Source organism: Nycticebus coucang, chromosome 19 (assembly GCF_027406575.1).
Source record: "Nycticebus coucang isolate mNycCou1 chromosome 19, mNycCou1.pri, whole genome shotgun sequence".
NCBI classification, from domain to species: Eukaryota; Metazoa; Chordata; class Mammalia; order Primates; family Lorisidae; genus Nycticebus; species Nycticebus coucang.
In genome coordinates, this window is record NC_069798.1 from 13,433,669 (window position 1) to 13,456,027 (window position 22,359).

At 40.1% G+C, this 22,359-nt stretch overlaps 1 protein-coding gene across 1 annotated transcript in view; it reads left to right on the plus strand.

Moving 5' to 3' along the window:
- MIB1 (MIB E3 ubiquitin protein ligase 1) overlaps positions 1 to 22,359 on the plus strand; it is a 130,236-nt gene that overhangs the window by 27,896 nt on the left and 79,981 nt on the right. The window contains exons 2-7 of the mRNA XM_053571387.1: positions 1,849 to 2,020; positions 4,813 to 4,942; positions 9,143 to 9,247; positions 12,756 to 12,822; positions 14,598 to 14,802; positions 20,913 to 21,096. Coding sequence (XP_053427362.1) covers positions 1,849 to 2,020; positions 4,813 to 4,942; positions 9,143 to 9,247; positions 12,756 to 12,822; positions 14,598 to 14,802; positions 20,913 to 21,096 — 863 coding nt within the window. The remainder of the gene's footprint in view (positions 1 to 1,848; positions 2,021 to 4,812; positions 4,943 to 9,142; positions 9,248 to 12,755; positions 12,823 to 14,597; positions 14,803 to 20,912; positions 21,097 to 22,359) is intronic.

Sequence of the window (22,359 nt, forward strand, 5' to 3'; positions counted from 1 at the left end):
GGTAAGAGGCCAAAATGAGAAAGGTAAAGAGTAAGCAGGGACAGATAAGATGAAAGAAATCCAAAAAAGAAGGAAAGAGTAAATGAAAATAAAAAGAAGAAAGGGAATGGGGAATAACAGAAAAAAAACTTGAGGAGTAAGAGAGAAGGAGGTTGGCTCGGCACCTGTGGCTCAACTGGCTAAGGCGTCACATACACCTGAGCTGGCGGGTTTGAATCCAGCCCGGCCTGCCAAACAATGATGACCGCAACCAAAAAATAGCTGGGCGTGTGGCGGCACCTGTAGTCCCAGCTACTTGGGAGGTTGAGGCAAGAGAATCGCTTGAGCCCAGGAGATTGAGGTTGCTGTGAGCTGTGATGACACAGCACTCTACCCAGGGTGACAGCTTGAGACTCTGTCTCAAAAAAAAAAAAGAGAAGGAGGTCAGGAAGAGAGGATGAGAGTGATGGAAGAAGTGGTATAGGTCAGCGTGTTGCTAAGGCCATGCTTGTAATTCAAGGATTTTGAGGGCCTGGCTAGGTGGTTTCCTCAAAATCAGGTGATCCTTAGCAGCCTGAATAGTCTGATTTTCTATGCCAAAAAAAAGGAAGAAAAGAAAAAGAGCAAAAGCAAAAAAACAAAGGAAAAATTGAGGATGAAAACAAAATAGAAATATTCTGCAGTGTGATCTTGCCAATGCTTTCTTCCTAGGGCCAAAGGTAGAAAGGTTTCTTAGCCACCTTGAGCCAGACTACTGCTGTGGCCTACCTTCCAGACCACAGCTGTGGCACCCCAGGTCTCAGCAAAAAGAGAAAAAGAAAGAAAAAAGAAATAATAATAATATAAGAATAGGTAAAGGAAACTGTAAATACCTTTGTATCAAATAAAGGAGAGAGAGGGAAGTGGAATAAAGAAAGTAGAAAGACAAAAAAAAAAAAAAAAAAACAAAAGAAAGGGAGGGGATGTCTTAGCTGTTGCAGAGCGATTTATGTAGGAGAGATGAGAAAGATACAAGAGTCTCTATCCAAAGAGAGAATGTAGAAGAGTGAAATAGGGAGAGAATAATGAGGCTAAAGTACTGTAACCAAAAAATACAGGAGCCCTTGCAGTTGATGAAAGTAAAATGCAAGTTAAGAAAAGAACCAACCTCGCCTGGGTGGGGTGGCTCCCTCCTGTAATCCTAGCATCCTGTGAGGCTGATGCAGGTGAATTGCTTGAGCTCACAGTTGGGAGACCAGCCTGAGCAAAAGCGAGACCCTGTCTCTACTAAAAATAGAAAAACTGATGCGGGTGAATTGCTTGAGCCCATGATTTGGGGTTACTGTGAGCTATGATGCCATGGCACTTTACCCAGGGCAACAGCTTGAGACTCTGTGTCAAAACAAAAAAAAAAAGAAAAGAACCAACCAAACCAATTGGCTAGACACAAAACACATTCATACAAAATAACAAAAAACTAATAACCAAAAATAAGCCACCTCAGAAATAAACCAAGGTACAAAAAAGAAAAGAAATACTAACAACAAGAAAAAATAAAGAGGGAGGTGTTCGTGGCTCAGTGAGTAGGGTGCATATACTGAGGGTGGCAGGTTTAAAACCGGCCTGGCCAAATTGCAACAGAAAAAAAATAGTCGGGCGTTGTGGCAGGCGCCTGTAGTCCCAGCTACTTGGGAGGCTGTGGGAAGAGGTTGGAGGTTGCTGTGCGCTATGATGCCATGGCACTCTACTGGGGGGCAAGAAAGTGAGACTCTGCCTCAAAAAAAAAAAAAACACCTTGTAAAATGCTCTGTTCTTCTCTTCCTCCCAGGGGATAATATTTAAATAAATAATATTTTTATTCAATGTAAGTATGTATCCTTATGTTAATAGGCATCAAGCATGATGGAACCATGTGTGATACCTGCCGCCAGCAACCAATCATTGGCATTCGATGGAAATGTGCAGAGTGTACAAATTATGATTTGTGCACAGTGTGTTACCATGGAGATAAACATCACTTAAGACATCGCTTTTACAGAATTACCACACCAGGAAGTGAGCGGTAAGGGAAATAATTTTTTTCTTCCATCATGATTCCTTTTTTGTATTTGTTTTATACTACTGGGGCTTGAAAATAGGATGAGCAGATAGCTTTTGACCATTAATTTGGTATCAAAAGGTAGCAGATAGCAGGTTAGAAAACAAGAGAAGAGTTCTGTGAAGATGGAACTTTTATTTATTTTTCCAAGGTGATTTGGGCTGTTCTTTCTCTGCCTTAGAGACTTAGCACTACTCCACATTTGGAAATGCAAGGGCAGCCTAATTATTTTCTTTCTTTCGTTCTTTTTTTTTGTTAGAGACAGAGTCTTACTTTGTCACCCTCGGTAGAGTGCTGTAGTGTCATCGCTCACAGCAACCTCCAGCTCTTCAGCTTAGGCGATTCTCTTGCCTCAGCCTCCCGAGTAGCTGGGACTATAGGCATCCGCCACAACACCTATCTTTTTTTTTTTGTTGCAGTTTGGCCGGGGTCAGGTTCAAACCTGCTACCCTCGGTATATGGGGCTGGCCCCCAACTCACTGAGCCAGGGCGCCATCCATCCCAATTATTTTCTTTTCTCACTGTGCCTTTCATTCTGTTAATTGGTAGCTGATGGTCAGTAGGGCCCATTGATTGAGTCAATAGGCATTTATTAAGACTACATAGTAGCTGCTGTGTTTGTGGACATTTTGCAGTAAAGAAGATACACAGTCTTAAGGTGTTTAAAAGTTAAAGGAAATATTGGATCAGTAATAATTCTCATGTGATGTTTTGGATTGTTGTAGAGATAAGAATTGTTCTGGAAGCAGTGAGAGCATCTTCATCTTTAATAGGTACAGAGTTTTAGGTGATGGAATCTTCACTTGTAGTTATCAATAATGGACAGGAGCAAGACTCTAGACAGTCAGAGGGAGGCAACTAGGAGTAGTAATAGATAAATAATAGGTTTTAGAGTCATGGTAAAAAGGGAGAGAAGAAACTCTCATGGTTAAGAAACCATGGTCCTTATTAACTAGTTTGAACAAGTTGTTTATTTTTGTTCTTTGTTTATATTAAGGAATAATAAAGACATTCTAAAAATGAATAGAGCAGTGTGATAAAATTAGGGAAACAAAACAAAACTCCCTCAAACTTTCTGATTGTGTGAGTGAGAAGGAAATAGAAGAGTAAAGGATAGAGGCCCTTGGAGAACCAAAAAGTGTGGACTGTTTTTCAAGGTCCATAATCTTTAGTCAATATGCAGTACTATGGAGATAGTTTAGTATACGTCAGATTAGGCATGCCCAGTACTCTACGTTTTTAAATATTTGCTGACTGATTTCACACAAAAAATTATAAGTTTGGAGATTTTAAAAAATATTCCTCCTGCCAGAAGACACATTGGGCTTACATTTGTTTTTTTTTTTTGAGACAGAGTCTCACTTTATTGCCCTCAATAGAGTGCTGTAGCATCACAGCTCACAGCAACCTCCAACTCCTGGGCTTAGACAATTCTCTTGTCTCAGCCTCCTGAGTAGCTGGGAACTATAGGCGCCCGCCACAATGCCTGGCTATTTTTTGTTGCAGTTTGGCCGGGGTCATCTTTGAACCTGCTTGTGCCCTACCCACTGAGCCACAGGCACTGCCCATATTTGTTCTTTTTTTTTTGAGACAGGGTCTTACTCTGTCGCCTTGGCTGGAGTATAGTGGTGTTGTCATAGCTCACTGCAACCTCAAACCAACGTGGGCTCAAGCCATCCTCCTGCCTTAGCGTCCCAAGTAACTGGGACTACAGGCATGTGCTACCACACCCGGCTAATTTTTCTATTTTTTTGTAGACAGTGTCTCTCTCTCTCTCTTTTTTTTTTTCTGTTTTGTTTTGTTGTTTTGAGACAGTCTCAAGCTGTTGCCCTGGGTAGAGTGCTATGGCTTCATAGCTCACAGCAACTTCTAACTCTTGGGTTCACGTGATCCTCTTGCCTTGGTTTTTCTTCTTCTTTTTTCTTAAGAGACAGAGTCTGAGTTTGTCACTCTTGGTAGAGTGCTGTGGCGTCACAGCTCACAGCAACCTTCAGCTCTTGGGCTTAGGCAATTCTCTTGCCTCAGCCTCCCGAGTAGCTGGGACTACAGGCTCCCGCTACAACGCCTGGCTATTTTTTTGTTGCAGTTCAGCTGGGGCTGGGTTTGAACCCGCCACCTTCGGTATATGGGGCTGGCGTCCTACTCACTGAGCCACAGCTCCCGCCCTTTCTTCTATTTTTTTTTTTTTTTTTTAGTAGAGACGGTGTCTCTGTCTTTTGCTCAGGCTGGTCTCAAACTCGTGAGCTCAAGCCATCCACCCACCTTGGCCTCCTAGAGTACTAGGATTACAGGCATGAGCCACTATGCCTGCCTCACAGGGTCTCATTCTTGCTCAGGCTGGTCTTCAACTCCTCTCACCTTGGTCTCCGATAATGCTAAGATTACATTTGTCCTTGGCAAGTAGTTGGAGCAAGCAGAGGAGTCAGCACCTGTGCCCTTTAAAACAGGTGGTGCTCTTGAGTGACCTTCATTCCTGTCAACCTCCTGTAGGCTTCCTGAGTTTGAGCCAAGTGCTATTTGCCACTTGTTATTGCAGTGCTATTGTATTTTGCCCTGTTCTTCTCTTATTATTACAACTACTACTGTCATCATTATTACCTGGAGAACTTACAAGGTATTTCTGTATCATGCAATTATGAGAATAACCAGAACAACAAAGAATCTTTTCTACTTTCAAAAAAACTTTTAATAATATTGTTGTAAAAAATAGTTACCTATTTTTACATAAATTTGAAAATAAAAAATTTTATTTTTAGGGTTCTATTAGAATCTCGTAGAAAATCTAAGAAGATTACAGCCAGAGGAATCTTTGCTGGTGCCAGAGTGGTACGAGGAGTGGACTGGCAATGGGAAGATCAGGATGGCGGAAATGGACGTAGGGGAAAGGTACAGTGTTTTTCTTAGTTCATTATGTGTTTTAGAGTACTGCATGTTCAGGAGAGTTTTATTAGTACTATAAGTGAATTTCTAGGTCCCCCCCCTTTTTTTTTGGCTGGGGCTGGGTTTGAACCTGCCACTTCTGGCATATGGGGCCCCTGCCCTACTCCTTTGAGCCACAGGCGCCGCCCTCTAGGTCATTTTTATCTGTGACAACAACTATTAAAAAAAAATTTTTTTTTTTTCTGGAAATAAACGTGTTCCTGTTCTGTTGTAAGCATTGGTGTTCCTTGAGAAGGTATAGTTAGGTAGGCTTTATCATTCCAGTCTCAGACTTTATATTGTTATTTTATTACCTAGAATGTCTTTCTCAAACCCCTGTTTGGGCCATTCTTCCCTAAAGCAGTGTCTCATGTTGGTTTTTTTTTTTTGAGGCAGAGTCTTGGTTTGTTGCCCTTGATGGAGTGCCATGGTGTTATAACTCACAGCAACCTCAAACTCTTGGGCTCAAGTGATTCTCTTGCCTCAGCCTCCTGAGTAGCTGGGACTATAGGTGCCCATCACAACACCCAGCTCTTTTTTAGAGACAGGGTCTCGCTCTTGCTGGGGCTGGTCTCAAACCCATGAGCTCAGGCGATCCATCTACTTCGGCCTCTCAGAGTGCTAGGATTATAGGTGTGAGCCACCGCGCCTGGCCAGTATCTCATGTTCTTGACTTTCTTGCTATTAGAAGTTCATTTGGCTGGGTGGCGCCTGTGGCTCAAAGGAGTAGAGCACGGGCCCCATATGCCATAGGTGGTGGGTTCAAACCCAGCCCTGGCCAAAAACTGCAAAAAAAAAAAAAAAAAAAGTTGTTCATTTGGACTGATTTGTTTTATATTCCATTCCCTTAAAGGCCTCTTTGTGAGGGCCAGCGGGCATCGTCTGTGTTGCCATTCTTAGTCGGTGTGAAGGGCTTGAGTTTTAGGAGTAGGCCAAAGGACAATGTTATGTAGGGTGAGATGACTACCCTCAGCTGATTCATGTGGCAGGGAATGGAGATTGCAGGGGAGAGTGGGAGTGTCATCCTTACATATGGTCCAAATAGGGAAGTACTCTTATGGATGTGAATCTGGCTCATTTGACAGTGTGTCTTCAGGTCAATAAAAATGGTACAGTGGCATTGGGGATCTTAGTGATCAGAGCCTTCAACTTGTCTGGCCTGTGAATCACCGGTTGCAATCTGGATGGGTCACCCTCCATGCCTGGTGCTCAGCAGTTACCCTGCAAGCTCCCTTTGGTGTCCTACGATGGATATCTTTTTCTCCTGAATGTCTTTGCCTCTTTCCTGGTTGGATCTTAGCATTTTCTATCTGACTTAACTTACTCTCTTTTGGTAAAACACACATTATTGTAACTTCTTTTGAAAGAGTACATGGGAAGTAAATTTTAAGTACCTTTATTTTGACAGTGACTTTGTATTCTTCCCCACAATTAATTACATGGTCAGAGGGCTGTAATCCATGTTTTCATCAGCTTTTGGAGGCAGTTACTGTTAAAGTTTAAAGTCACATAAATAACTTTTTTTTTTTTGAGACAGAGTCTCAAGTTGTCACCCTGGGTAGAGTGCCATGGTACAGCTCAAAGCAACCTCAGTTTGCCTCAGCCTCCCAAGTAGCTGGCATTACAGACACAAAGCCCGGCTATGTTTTGTTGTTGTTGCAGTTGTCATTGTTGTTTTAGCAGGCCCCAGCCGGGTTCAAACCTGCTAGCCCCGGTATATGTGGCTGGCGCCCTACCCACTGAGCTACAGGTGCTGCCCAATGGAACTTTTTGTGTTTTTGCTTTATTGGTACCTTTTGGGAGTTAAAAGTAGGCATTATTGAGGCTTTGAGTCACTTGTATTACATTTTAGGTTTGTTATGTTTAACACATGTTGCCTTTCAAGAACAAAATGAGGAAAAAGAAATGCAACCATTGGGTGGTGCCTGTGACTCAAAGGAGTAGGGCTGCCCACCCCATATACCAGAGGTGGCAGGTTCAAACCCGGCCCCAGCCAAAAACTGCAAAAAAAAAAAATGCAACCATTCAGTGCTGGCTGCTCTATTCCATTCCACATAAATTGGGCGTAGTGTATTTTTTTTAAGACATAGCCTCAAGCTGTCGCCCTGAGGAGAGTGCTGTGGCATCACAGCTCACAGCAACCTCTAACTCCTGGGCTCAAGTGATTCTCCTGCCTCTGTCTCTTAAGTAGCTAGGATTATAGGTGCCTGCCACAACACCCGGCTATTTTTTTTTTTTGGTTGCAGCCCAGACTGGATTCGGTGTATGTGGCTGGCGCCTTAGCAGCATGAGCCACAGGTGCTGAGCCCGGTGTAGTGTTTTTTAAAAGGTTGCTTAAGTATCATTACCCATGTAAATTTTTTTTTTTTTGAGACAGAGTCTCAAGCTGTTGCCCTGGGTAGAGTGCTATGGTGTCATAGTTCACAGCAACTTCTAACTCTTGGGCTCAAGCAATCCTCTTGCCTCAGTTCTTTGTATTTTTAGTAGAGACAGGATCTCGAGCTTACTCAGGCTGGTCTTGAACCTATGAGCTCAAGCAGTCCACCTGCCTCGGCCTCCCAGAGTACTGGGATTACAGGCATGAGCCATTGCACCCAGCCATGATATTTAATCTTTAACAATTAAAGGCCTGCGACACCAACCATATGCTCTTGCCTTGCACCTCCAATAGGTTTTATTATTTTTTTAAAATTAATGAAAATATGTAATATTAATAGTTATTATTTACTGGTGCAGATAGTTGACATTTTTCCCTATTTTCCTCACTTTATGGAAGAGTTAAAAAAGAACATTTCTTTTTTTTTTTTTTTTTTTGTAGAGACAGAGTCTCACTTTACTGCCCTCGGTAGAGTGCCGTGGCGTCACACGGCTCACAGCAACCTCCAGCTCTTGGGCTTATGTGATTCTCTTGCCTCAGCCTCCCGAGCAGCTGGGACTATAGGTGCCCGCCACAACGCCCGGTTTTTGTTGTTGCAGTTTGGCCGGGGCTGGGTTTGAACCCACCACCCTCGGCATATGGGGCCGGCACCCTACTCACTGAGCCACAGCGCCGCCCTAAAAAAGAACATTTCTAAAACCAGCGGACAAATGGGGTTAATGTTATTATTTTTTTTTTTTTCTTTTTTTTTTTATTGTTGGGGATTCATTGAGGGTACAATAAGCCAGTTACACTGATTGCAATTGCTAGGTAAAGTCCCTCTTGCAATCATGTCCTGCCCCCATAAAGTGTGACGGGTTAATGTTATTTTAAAATTATATTCTATATAAATATGCATAAATATATATTAAAATAGCAGTTTTTTTTTCCTCTGGGTACAAAGATGCTCATTCTTTTAAAAATGTTTAAAAAAGGGCAGCGCCTGTGGCTCAGTGAATAGGGCGCTAGCCCCATATACCAAGGGTGGCAGGTTCAAAACTCGGCCCCAGCCAAACTGCCTCAAAAAAATAGCCTGCATTGTGGTGGGCGCCTGTGGTTCCAGCTGCTAGAGAGGCTAAGGCAAGACAATCACCCAAGTCCAGGAGTTGGAGGTTGCTGTGAGCTGTGTGACGCCGCAGCACTCTCCCAAGGGCAATAAAGTGAGACTCTGTCTCTACAAAAAAAAAAAAAAAAAGTTAAAAAAAAAAATTCCCCTTTCCTCCCAAGTCAACCTTTCGTCAACCTTTGAGTGTAAAACTCAAGTATTAAAATAATTTGTACATGTAGAAAGAAAAATAACTTTTTCAAAAATATACAGGGGTAGCTGCCAAATTGATGTATTATATATTGTGGTTTCTGTTTCTTGAAAGAATTTTTTTTTGTTATTTTTACATCTAACAAAGGAAAAAATTAAAAAGCAGGTAAGAAACGATTCCGGTGGGATGATTTTAACATGCAGAATGCCCTGGGGTTTCTTTGCTTGCTTTCTTCCTCCTTGCTCTGCTCCCATCCACACACACACTTTCTGTAAATCTTGAAAATAGAAAGAAAAAACCCTACACTGTTGTAAATCATGCAATTAAAGTTGATTACTTATAAATTGAACTTTGGATCACTGTATAGACTGTTAAATTTGATTTCTTATTACCCATTGTTAAATAAACTGTGTGAGACAGACCAAAAGAAAGTAATAATTAATTAAAAGAACTTTTCCTCCTTTAAAAACTTCTTTTCTTACGAACTTTTTTCAGGTAACAGAAATCCAGGACTGGAGTGCATCAAGCCCACACAGTGCAGCGTACGTTCTCTGGGATAATGGTGCTAAGAACCTTTACAGAGTTGGCTTTGAGGGCATGGTAAGTCGTCAGGAACTACACAGTGAAATAGCACTTATCCTGCTCTTGTATTTTTGTTTTTATCTTTGTCATTTCCTTTTGTCAGAAACTAGCCATCTAAATCATGAATATTCAATAGGAAGAAAATGCATAAAGTCAGAATTTAATAAGCTTGTGAGACTATTACATTTTTATATGTTTGTCTGAATTTAGTAAATATTACTTTTGCCCTCAATTAATGTTTGGCGCTACCTTGTTATCTATTGATTGTGTAGAGCTTCTAATCCATTACCAGTGTGAGTTCAGGGGGTTTATTGGCTAAAATCTATCAAAAATATTTAGAGTTATATGTAAAATGAATCCTTGACGTGGACCTGGAGGACAATATTATAATGAGGTTTTATGGTATATTTGTATTCTGTGATCCAGTCCGAGAAAAGTATAAATTACCATAGGTACTAAAATTATTTTTAAGGAGATTTTTTTCCCTGTGTAATTTATTTATTTTTGAGACACAGTTTCACTGTGTGGCCCTGGGTAGAGTGCTGTGGAGTCACAGCTCACAGCAACCTCAAACTCTTGGGCTTAAGTGATTCTCCTCAGCCTCCCAAGTAGCCGGGACTGCAGGCACCCTCCACAACACCGGGCTATTTTTTTTATTGTTGCAATTGTCATTGTTGTTTACCAGGTCCTGGCCGGGTTTGAACCTGCCAACCTCAGTGTATGTGGCTGGCGCCCTAACCACTGAGGTATGGGTGCCTAGCCTTTTTAAAGTGTAGTGTTGATAATTAAAAAGGATTGACCTAGAAACATCTTGAGTTACTTACGTGTTTAGAACAGTGGTTCTCAGCCTTCCTAATGCCTTAGCCCTTTAATACAGTTCCTGTGAGTAGTAACCCACAGGTTGAGAACCACTGGTTTAGAAGAATAATGGAGGCTTACTGAGTGGATCACCCTGTGTCTCTGCATTTCATGGACCATCATCCAAATATTGATCTAATATTTAATTTATAGAGTATAGCAACTGCCAAAGTATAATGCCTTTCTTTTTTTTTTTAAATGCATATATATTATTTGAGATAGAGTTTCACTTTGTCGCCCTCGGTAGAGTGCTGTGGCGTCATAGCTCACAGCAACCTCAAACTCCTGGGCTTAAGTGATTCTTTTGGTTCAGCCTCCCAGTAGCTGGGATGACAGGTGCCCACCACAATGCCTGGCTATTTTTAGAGATGGGGTCTTGCTCTTGCTCAGGCTGGTCCCAAACCTGTGAGCTCAGGCAGTGCACCCAGCTTGGCCTCCCAGAGTGCTGGGATTATAGGTGTGAGCCACCACACCTGGCCCTATAATTCCTTTCATATCCTTTCCATCTTGAATAAATTCTCCAAAGATTTTTTAAAATTTCTTTCTTTTCCTACTGTTTTGGAAGGGAGAAAATATCTTTCTCATTAGGAAAGGAGAAAATATCTCACTCTCCCTTTAGTTTATTTCATATATGTATAAAAGCCAGCCATAAAATACATTATTTGCTAGTTTTTATCATTATGTAGAACACTGGTTGTTGGCTATCGGGTTTTCATTATTATTTTCATGCCTCTGCTTGTCTTTACTTGAATTTTTGTAGGGTTCCAAGTGATTATTAATTTCTTTTAAATGAAGGCTATGTGTTATATATAATCAAGTACTTAATCAGTAGTCTATATAGATTGGTGGCTAAATACTACTTCTTTATATGATTATACAATTATTAACTTAATGAGATTTCTATTGATGGATATCTGCATTGGATTTTGTTCCCCTCCCCACTGTTGGAAGTGGTGTGTCAGTCAGTATCCTTGTTTATATGTTGATGCATATTGCAGGTGTATTTACTTAGGATGATTCTTCAAAGTGGAATTGCTGGGTTAAAGTATTACTTCAAAGCAGTTTGACCCCTGTGTCTCTTTGGCCAAGATTGAGTGACAAAGGAAGTTATGAAAGTTGTGTTCTGTGTGCCTGTGTGTATATGAATACATGCATACGTGTGCATAAAGGAGCTCCTTTCCTCAGTAGAGTAAGATATACTGATCACCTACTCTCTATGCCAGGTACTATTAATTAGGCACTTTTTTTTTTCTTTTTTGTAGAGACAGAGTCTCACTTTATGGCCCTTGGTAGAGTGTCGTGGCATCACACAGCTCACAGCAACCTCCAACTCCTGGGCCTAAGCGATTCTCTTGCCTCAGCCTCCTGAGCAGCTGGGACTACAGGCGCCTGCCACAACGCCCAGCCATTTTTTGGTTGCAGTTCAGCCGGGGTCGGGTTTGAACCCGCCACCCTCGGTATATGGGGCCGGCGCCCTACCGACTGAGCCACAGGTGCTGCTCTACTACGCACTTTTTTTGGAGATAAGATCTTGCTTTGCTGCCTAGGCTAGAGTGCAGTGGTATCTTCATAGCTCTACTGCCAACTGAAACTTCCCAGGGTCAAGCAGTGCTCCTGCATTAGCCTCCTGAGTAGCAGGGACTGTGGGCACGCATCACCATGGTTGGCTAATTTTTCTTTTAAATGTTTTGTAATGAGAGTCTCACTATTTTACTCAGGCAGATCTGAACTCCTAGCTATAAGGTATCCTCCTGCCTTGACCTGGGAGGCGAAGGTAGGAGGGGAGGAGTCCGAAAATATCCTGAGCCAAAGTGAGACATCATCTCTACTAAAAAAGACAGAGTTAGCTGAGCATGGTGATGTGTGCCTTTAGTCCCAGCTACTACAGGGATTGAGGCAGGCGATTGCTTGAGCCCAGGAGTCTGAGGTTGCAGTGAGTCATGACAGTGCCACTGCATACTACCCAGGGCAACAGAGTGAGACTCTTGTCTCTCCCCACAAAAAGTACCTTTAATCAGATACTAAATTCCAGAGTTTAAAATTAAATGTGCTATGCACATTTCAGTTAGTAGGTATTTGTTACAGTCCTTTTTAAGAAGACATGTTTTTTAAAAACGTTATGTATTGTAAATATTTATAATATAGTCTAAGATGATTCAAGCAGTTTAAATTTGAGCTTTAAAGAAAGCGATGTAGGCTTGGCGCCTGTGGCTCAAGCAGCTAAGGCGCCAGCCACATACACCTGAGCTGGTGGGTTCGAATCCAGCCCACCAAACAACAATGTAACTAAAAAATAGCCGGGCGTTATGGCTGGTGCTTGTAGTCCCAGCTACTTGGGAGGTGGAGGCAGGGACTTGCTTGAGCCCCGGAGTTGGAGGTTGCTGTGAGCTGTGATGCCACTGCACTCTACCCAGGGCGGCAGCTTGGGGCTCTATCTAAAAAAAAAAAAAAAGAAAGTGAAGTAAATAAAACATGACCTATATGAAGATTAGGTTTCTGGATTTTGACAGGTACTTTTGAAAATAATGTGAGTGTCTTTGTTAACCTAGAGCTACTCTTGACTTCTATTGTGGTTATGTTCTGAGTGAGTATTTGCGCCTATTTCAGGTATTGAGCCATATTTGAAGTTTTCACAGATAATTTTTTTCCTGGTTTCATTTCTTCTTAGTCTGATCTGAAGTGTGTCCAGGATGCCAAAGGAGGTTCTTTCTACAGAGATCACTGCCCTGTGCTAGGTGAGTTATCATATTAGAGAACATTTCTAAATAATGGGTCAGAGTTCATGGAATTAGTACAGTGTTTAAATTGGACTGTTATTTAGTAAAATACTTTTTTTTTTTGGTCTTCCTTTACTGTGTTTTTTATATTCAGAATTGTCATGTTTGAGAATTGATGTGCCATTTTTGTCATAAAATATATTTGAAACTTTTTTTTTAAAATTAATACCTTTTTATTATTTTATTTTATTTTTTGAGGCAGAGTCTCAAGTTGTGGCCCTGGGCAGGGTGTCACAGCTCACAGCAACCTCCAGCTCTTGGGCTTAGGTGATTCTCTTGCCTTAGCTTCCCAAGTAGCTGGGACTACAGGCGCCCACCACAACGCCTGGCTATTTTTTGTTGTAGTTTGGCCAGGGCCGGGTTTGAACCCGCCACCCTTGGTATATGGGGCCGGTGCCCTACTCACTGAGCCACAGGCACCGCCCTATATGTGAAACTTTTATCATTTAACCATAAACTTACAACATTGAAAAATTTTGCATTAGATTATATCAATGTCGTATAACATACCATATTAAAAACAGGATTTGTGGACGGCGCCTGTGGCTCCGTGAGTAGGGCACCGGCCCCATATACCGAGGGTGGCAGGTTTGAACCCGGCCCTGGCCAAATTGCAACAACAAAAAAATAGCTGGGTGTTGTGGCGGGCGCCTGTAGTCCCAGCTGCTCAGGAGGCTGAGACGAGAATCGCGTAAGCCCAAGAGCTGGAGGTTGATGTGAGCTGTGATGCCATGGCATTCTACCAAGGGCGACAAAGTGAGACTCTGTCTCTAAAAAAAAATAAAAAAATTAAATAAAAACAGGATTTGTTAATTTAGTGTTTATAAATTCATTAGAATTTCTATAAAATTGTCATCTTAATAGAATAGCTCTAAGATTAAGATAATGTAATAAATAAGGTTTCATGTAACATTGAAATGGATGAAAAACCAAAACTACCTTCATTTTATAGACTTACTCTTGTAAGGATGAACATTTACCACACTCTTCTGATCAAATCTTTAGTCTCTGAATGCTTTTCTTTCTCAGGTGAACTGTGTGTTCCTCTTTTCAAATAATTTGACTTGCCATTTTAGCAAAAAGTGTTTTATTGTAGCATACCGTAATTCTTTTTTCCAAAAAGGAGAATGTAGGAAAAATACCTATGAGTTTTGATGAGCTTATTTATTTCTCTTTCTTTCAGAAACTTTATGTCTTCCCTTTGTAACACAAATGCAGAATTGACATGTACATTTTTGTTTTGTCAGCATAGTTTTTTGTATGATTACACATCTTTTATCTGACAGCTAGCTTTAGAAATAATTTAGGTAGTATTTAAAAATGCTGTTTTGAACAAAAATCAAGAACCATTTATTAAAAAAATATAGTACTAAGCACTTCATGGAAAAAAATAAAATTCCAGAGTTTTCATTCATATTCTCTAGTTATTCATAAAAGTGAATATTTTCAACTCCCAGAACGTTGTATTCTTACATAAGGGATAGTCTTTTGTAGATTCTACTCATTTAGTCTTTGTTATAAATCATCACATTATTTCAGTTTTTGAGTGTGATTATTTTCTTTCATAAAGCTCTCTAATTCTAGAGTTTTGTACTTCAAGTGAATTCTTAAAACATTTTAAAATTAGATAGCACCTAAAACTAAAATACCTAGTTATTACTCTTGTTTAAAATAATAAAGTTGCATGTTGTTGCTGTGACTTTTTCTTTTTTTAACTGTGTCTGAAATTACAGGTGAGCAGAATGGCAATAGGAATCCTGGTGGATTACAGATTGGTGACCTGGTAAATATAGATCTTGACTTAGAAATTGTACAGTCTCTGCAGCATGGTCATGGAGGATGGACCGATGGAATGTTTGAAACTTTAACTACAACTGGAACTGTTTGTGGTATTGATGAAGATCATGACATTGTAGTACAGTATCCAAGTGGCAATAGGTTAGTGATATTTCTTAAGTTTTGATAATGGCAAATAAAGCAACTATATAGAGAACTTTAAAGAAAGTTCTGGGCGGCGCCTGTGGCTCAGTCGGTAGGGCGCCGGCCCCATATACCGAGGGTGGTGGGTTCGAACCCGGCCCCGGCCAAACTGCAACCAAAAGGTGGCCGGGCGTTGTGGCGGGCGCCTGTAGTCCCAGCTACTCGGGAGGCTGAGGCAGGAGAATCGCTTAAGCCCGGGAGTTGGAGGTTGCTGTGAGCTGTGTGAGGCCATGGCACTCTACCGAGGGCCATGAAGTGGGACTCTGTCTCTACAGAAAAAAAAAAAAAAAAAAAAAAAAAAAGAAAGTTCTTTCTTTTCTTAAAGAAAGCAAATGATGTGATATCACTAAAGACTCATTACAGCTAGTTCTTAGATAATAGATAAAATTCCAGAGTATGTTGCTAATGGGGAGAAACAAATAATAAAAATTTTGTGTGTGTTGCGTATATACGTGAATTTATGATTATATTTGTGATACAATGTTCTGTACACTATTCATTTTTCCTTAAGGAGTAGAAGACATTATATCAGTATTAGTGTAAGTAGCTAAGAAGTTCTGTGTTGCCAGCATGTCTCTTAAAAAAAAAAGTTCTTCTGAGTAGATGGCTAATAATGGGATTGCAGGATCAAATGGAAGGTCTATTTTGAGTTTTTTGAGAATTCTTCATACTTTTTTCCGAAGAGGCTGTATTAGTTTATAGTTCCACCAACAGTATAAAAGTATTCCCTTCTCAGGGCGGCTCCTGTGGCTCAAAGGGGTGGGATGCCAGCCCCATATGCTGGAGGTGGTGGGTTCAAACCCAGCCCCAGCCAAAAATTGCAAAAAAAAAAGTATTCCCTTTTCTCCACATCCCCACCTGCATCTGTAGCTTTGAAACTTTGTGATGTGGGCTGTTCTTATCGCGGTTAGATGATATCTCAGAGTGGTTTTGATTTACATTTTTCTGATGGTTAGGGATGATGATTATTTTTTCATGTGTTTATTGGCCATTCGTCTGTCTTCTTTTTTTTTTTAATTTTTTTAATTTAATTCTTTTTTATTAAATCATAGCTGTGTACATCGATATAATCATATCGTCTGTCTTCTTCAAAAAAGGTTCTGTTCATATTTCTTGCCCAGTGATAGTTGGTATTGTTTGCCTTTTTTTGTTGTTGTTGATTAATTTGAGTTCTCTGTAGATTCTAGTTACCAATTTTTTGTCAGATTCATATCATGCAAATATTTTTTCCCATTCTGAAGGTTGTCTTTTTTTTTTTTTTTTGTAGAGACAGAGTCTCACTTTATGGCCCTCGGTAGAGTGCCGTGGCTTCACACAGCTCACAGCAACCTCCAACTCCTGGGCTTAAGCGATTCTCTTGCCTCAGCCTCCCGAGCAGCTGGGACTACAGGCGCCCGCCACAACGCCCGGCTATTTTTTTTTTTTTTTTTTTTTGGTTGCAGTTTGGCCGGGGCGGTTTCAAACCCGCCACCCTCAGCATATGGGGCCGGCGCCCCACCGACTGAGCCACAGGCGCCGCCCCTGAAGGTTGTCTTTTTGCATTAATTGTTGTGTCCTTAGCTGTGCAGAAGTTTTCAGCTTAATTAAGTCCCATTTGTTTATTTTTGCTGTTGTTGTGATTGCCACTAAAGTTTTCTTCATAAAATCTTTACCCAGGCTGATATCCTTTAGAGTTTTTCCCATACTTTCTTCTAGGATTTTTATCATTTCATGTCTTATATTTAAATCTTTTTCCACCTTGAGTGCAGAGACTGTACAGTTCTTACCAGCAGGTCCAGTTTTAAGTCTTTTACATGTTGGCTAACCAGTTCTTTCAGCACCATTTATTGAATAGGGATTATTTTTCCCCAGTATATGTTTTTGTTTGGTTAATTGAAGGTCAGGTGGTGATAAGAGATTGGTTTCATCTCTTGGTTTTCTATTCTGTTCCATATGTCTATGTCTCTATTTTTTGTGATCATACAGTTTTTAAAAAAAATTTTGTTAATAGGATATATCACCTTTAGGCATGCTAGACTATTCTTGTCTAGAGTGCAGTGATGTCTTCATAGCTTACTGCAACCTCAGTCAAACTCCTGGGCTCAAGTGGTTCTCCTGCCTCTGCCTCCTCAGTACCTGGGACTATCGGTGCGTGCCATGTACCTCGCTAATTTTTCTGTTTTCATAGAGATGGAGTCTTGCTCTTGCTCAGGCTGATATTGAACTCCTTGCCTCAAGGAGTCCTCTTTTCTTGGCCTTACAGAATGCTGAGATTACATGTGTGAGCCACTGTGCCCACAGAAACAGAAAGTAATATTGCTGGTTATTTAGGGGCTGGGAGAGGGGTAGATTTAGAGTGACTACTAATAATTATGGGGCACCTAGTAAAAGTTACGATGAAAATGAAATTAGGTAGTGGTGAAGGTTGTACAACTAACTCTGAATATACTCAAAACAACTGCATTATACATTTTTTTTTGGGAAACAAAGTCTCATTTTGTTGCCCTGGGTAGTGTGCCATGGTGTCATAGCTCACCGCAACTTTAAACTCTTGGGCTCACGCAATTCTCTTGCCTCAGCCTTCTGAGTAGCTGGGAATGCAGGTGCTCGCTCCAATGTCTGGTATTTTTAGAGACGAAGTCTTGCTCTGGCTCAGGCTGGTCTTGAACCTATGAGGTCAGACAGTCCACCTGCCTCGGTCTCCCAAGTGCTAGCGTTACAGGCTTGAGCCATCATGCCCGGCCTTGCATTATACACCTTAAGCAGGTGAGTTGTATGATATATGAATTACTTCTTAAAATAAGGCTGCTATTAAACAAAAGAGGTAAGAAAAATAAAAGGTACAACTATTATATATCAAAAAATTAAAAAAGGAAAAAAATCTTCAGGATGCAACTTAAGTTCTAGTTAGCGTGTACTAACATACGTTTGTTGGTTGGGAATGGTAGGTTAGTACAAATTAGGATAATTACTCATAGAATTCTTTCTTGTTCAGAATCCTTTTTTGGGCATTAAAGTGACTGTTAATAATAAGACAGAATTCTGGAAAATAATTTTTCTTGGTTTTATATTCAACAAAATTTATTACATCCTTAACTGTATTAGGCTGTGTGATTAGGAGTAGAAGTTCAAGGACAAGACAAAGTCTCTTGCTTTGGAGGGATTTTAGTTTAGATAAACAAAATAGGAATAACTTCAACAAAATGTTATAAGTAATATGCTAAGTATGTATTCAGGGTTTTTCTGAAGGCATAAGAAAAAAGTGATTTGCGTAGGTTAAATCAGAGAAAACAGATAATTATACTTGCAGTAAATCTAAATGATTAGGTTTTATCAAGGATAGGAAAGCACTCAGAGAACAACTTGAGTAAATACAGCTATGTTCAGGCACTATCATAAGTGCAGTTAAGTTTGGGAGTATTGGAAATGAGGTAAAGGGCACTATTGTAGGTAATGCTGAGAAGGCGGCTGTGTATCTAATTTTTATTGTAAACTGTTCAGACGTACTTTCTCTTTGGCATTGCTTTAGAAACAAAAACTTCCTTGTACTGGGCATGGTGGCATGTTTCTATATTCTCAGTTACTCAGAAGGCTGAGGCGGGAGGATTGCTTGAGCCCAGGAGTCCAGCCTGGGCAACATAGTGAGATCCCTGTATCTAAAAGGAAAACAAACAGAAAAAGAAAAGTTTACTTTCATGATTACAGCTTATCAAATAGATTTTCAGAATCTTTCATATGCTAATAAGTTTAAAGTAAGGAGAAGAAGATATGCCAATATTATAGCAACTTATTTTATGAGGGAACTTTTGGTTTTGAAGTTCATTGTGGATTTAGGGGGAATTGCTTTATACATTGTGGTACATCTGTTTGATGGAATATTAAGTAGTCATTAAAATGACAGTTTTGAAGATGGTAACAGCATGGGAAAATGCTTACATATATAATAATGTTAGAATCCAGAGAGGGGGTATGGTAAGTTCTCACCTATCGGGTACAGAATAGGGGTATGTGGCATACCTCCTCGGTAAAGGGCTCAGCTGCAAATTGGATTTTATTTTATTTATTATTTTTTTTTGAGACAGAGTCTTAACTATGTCGCCCTTGGTAGAGTGCCGTTGTGTCACAGCTTACAGCAATCTCAAACTCTTGGGCTGAAGTGATTCTCTTGCCTCCACCTCTCTAGTAGCTGGGACTACAGAGGCCTGCCACAATTCCCAGCTATATGTGTGTGTGTGTGTGTGTGTATATATATATATATAATTATTATTTTTTTTTTTGGTTGGAATTGTCATTAGTGTTTAGCGGGCCCTGGCCAGGCTCAAACCTGCCAGCCTTGGTGTATGTGGCCGGTGCCCTACTCACTGAGCTATGGGCGCCGAGCCTGCAACTTGGATTTTACCTAACAAATGCCAACAGTGTAACTTAATTGTATGTACCCTTACATTGATCCGAAATTTAAAAAAAAGTCAGAATCCAAATTTGTTTTGATGCAAGTGATTAGAGTTATGTTAAATTCCTATACATGGCAAAGTAAAATTATTAACACATACTATTTCTTTTTAATCCAGGAGCTTTGCAATGAGGTAGAGAAATGGTGTTCTCTTTGTAGAACAGTTTGCCTCTAACTATCGAATTGTAAACATTATACTTTACTGTAGTGAAGGGATGTTGAGCCCAGGAGTTTAAGACCAGCCTAGCAAGAGCCTCTCTTAAAAAAGTGAATCTGTAGTGAAATACTGACCTCATGTGCACGAATACGTAATTACAGGGATGTTGCTTGTAGTATTGTACATACTAGTGAAAATTTGAAAGTACCTTAAATGATAGTGAATAGGAGAACAGTTAAGTACATTAGAAGTGCATTAGTGTATGTTCAAGGTATGGAATACTTTGTAGCAGTTAAATTGAATTAAGTAGGTCTATATCTGTGACATTGAAAAATAAATCTTCAAAGTTGTATTCTCTGAGAATAAAAAAATACATAGCCCATTTATGGAAAAGAAAACTCTGTACTTAATAAACTTAATAGCATACATATATTAACATATTAATAGAAGCTCTGTGAGGATCCCCAATAGTGTACTAATAGAAGTTTCTAGTGTGATGGAATGGTGATGCAGGTGTGTTTATATGAAATAGAACTTTAAATTTTACTTTATGTGTTCTGGAATGTTTGAATTTTTTTTGAAGTGTTTGAATTTTTAACATAGATGGGTTTTTTTAAAAAGAGGTAATTTTTTTATTTTTTTTTATTATTTTATTATCTTTGTACCTTGATGCATTTATGGGGTTCAGTGCTTTGATATACATTGTGAAATACTTACATTGAACTAAGTAACACATCCATCACAATTATACTCATTTCTTAATAGTTTTGAAATATACTATTGCATCATGCACATTAGGTGAGGTCCCCCAGAATAACCTCCCCTCTTCCCATATGCCCCCTCCCCTTTCCTCTCTCTCCTCTTTCCTTCTACTTTCTGGACTATAGTTGTGTTTTGCCATTCATACGAATGTGTAGGTGATTATGTATTGATTTCATAGTAGTATTGAGTACATTGGAAACTTTTTCCATTCTTGAAGTAGTTTACTAAGAAGAATATGTTCCAGCTCCAACAAGGTAAACATAAAAGATGTGAAGCCTCCATCCTTTTTTATGGCTGCATAGTATTCCATGGTGTACATACACCACAATTTGTTAATCCATTCATGGGTCCATGGGCACTTGGGCTGCTTGCATGTCTTGGCTATTATGAAGTATATAGAATGTGTATATGTCTAGTAGAGGAATTGCAGGATTGAACAGTAGGTCTACTTTTAGTTCCTATGGATGGTGTTTTTTATAAGAATTTTGAAAAACCTGGCAGGAGAGAATAGATCTAGTCAAAAGTATACTAAAATGTTCATACTTGTATTAGGGTGGTGAGATTATGGATGGCTTTGTTCCAAAATTTGTGTAATAAAATATGAAAGGGAAATACAGATTATTCAGGATGTGATTGGAAAGAATCACTTTGTTCTTTTGATCTGGACTGTTTAAAATTAAGTAAATCTACCCATTTCGAGTTTGGGGTTTGGTGTTGTAGGTGGACCTTCAATCCTGCTGTTCTCACTAAAGCAAACATTGTCCGGAGTGGGGATGCTACTCAAGGAGCAGAAGGAGGAACCTCACAGTTTCAAGTGGGTGATCTCGTACAAGTTTGTTATGATCTGGAAAGAATTAAACTTTTACAAAGAGGACATGGCGAATGGGCTGAAGCGATGCTTCCAGTAAGTATATATAGAATAGTTTTAAGGCTAGGTATTTAAACTATGCTTCTGTAGTTTTTGAAAGTAAATTAAGTCTGTAAACTAGATTGACATAGCCTTCTTAGAACTGTACTCTCCATTGGTAGCTGGGCATACTTAGGCCTTTGTATTCTTTTTTTTTTTTTTTTTTTTTTGCCAGGGATGGGTTTGAACCTACCACCTCCGGCATATGGGACCGGCGCCCTACTCCTTGAGCCACAGGCACCGCCCCAGGCCTTTGTATTCTAGTGTGTTAAATTAGCCTGGGAAGGTCCAGAAAGGGCTATGGTTAAGATTTTTTTTTTTTTTTTTTTTTTTTAAATAGAGTCAGAGTCTTACTTTGTCACCTTCAGTGGAGTGCTGGCTTTAGTGGAGAATGTCATGTGCTATAAGGTAGCAGAGGCTTTCCTGAGACTTAATCCTGGAATGAGATAGGTATCTGTTCATCCATTATCTAGCAGCACTGGACCACTGCAGCTTTTTTGATATGGGGGAGAGCTGCCACTCTAAAGCTTACTAAAGTGTGGAAAAGCAGCACCTTTAGAGAGTGCTTTATTCTCAAAGAACTACAGCATATTTTTTTATTCATTTATATACTTCCCATCAAATATTCAGCAACAGCAAACAGTGTTTGTTCTTCTCTGTTGTCATCCATCCTTTTCTTTCTCCATCTGTACCCCTCATTTCTGTCCTTCTGTACTATCCTGTTTCATCCTGCTACCCCCATGCTGCCTTGTCCTGTCTCCCACCCACCTGTCTCTGTCCTCCTCAGTTCTCCACTTTTTTCACTCTCTTCCCTTATCTCATCTAGTCTTAGCTCTTGTCCCGTCTGTCCTCTCACTTAATCCCATTTGGTATGCTCATCCAAGTACCTCCTCTCCCATCCCTCTTAGTATCTGATCATCCTCACCCTACTGTGTTGAGTCCCCTTCCCTGGCCAGCATCTCCTCTGCTTCCTGTCCAGCTTCTACTCCTGCTCCGTCTAGGCCCTTCCCATCCTGTCTAGTCCCTCCTTCTGTCTTTTCTTTTCTTTTGACTGTTATCAGTCCATCTGCCTTTCTTGCATTATTCCCTCTGATATCTTAGCACATACAATGTGCTTGTTAGGCTTCAGGGCTACAGTAGTGAACAAAACAAAAATCCGTAGTAATGTTGTTTTAATTCAAAGCTGTTTCATAGTTCGCAAGTGCTATATACATGTACGTTGTATACCTACATCCACAGATAAAAACTCCCTTGTTGTAG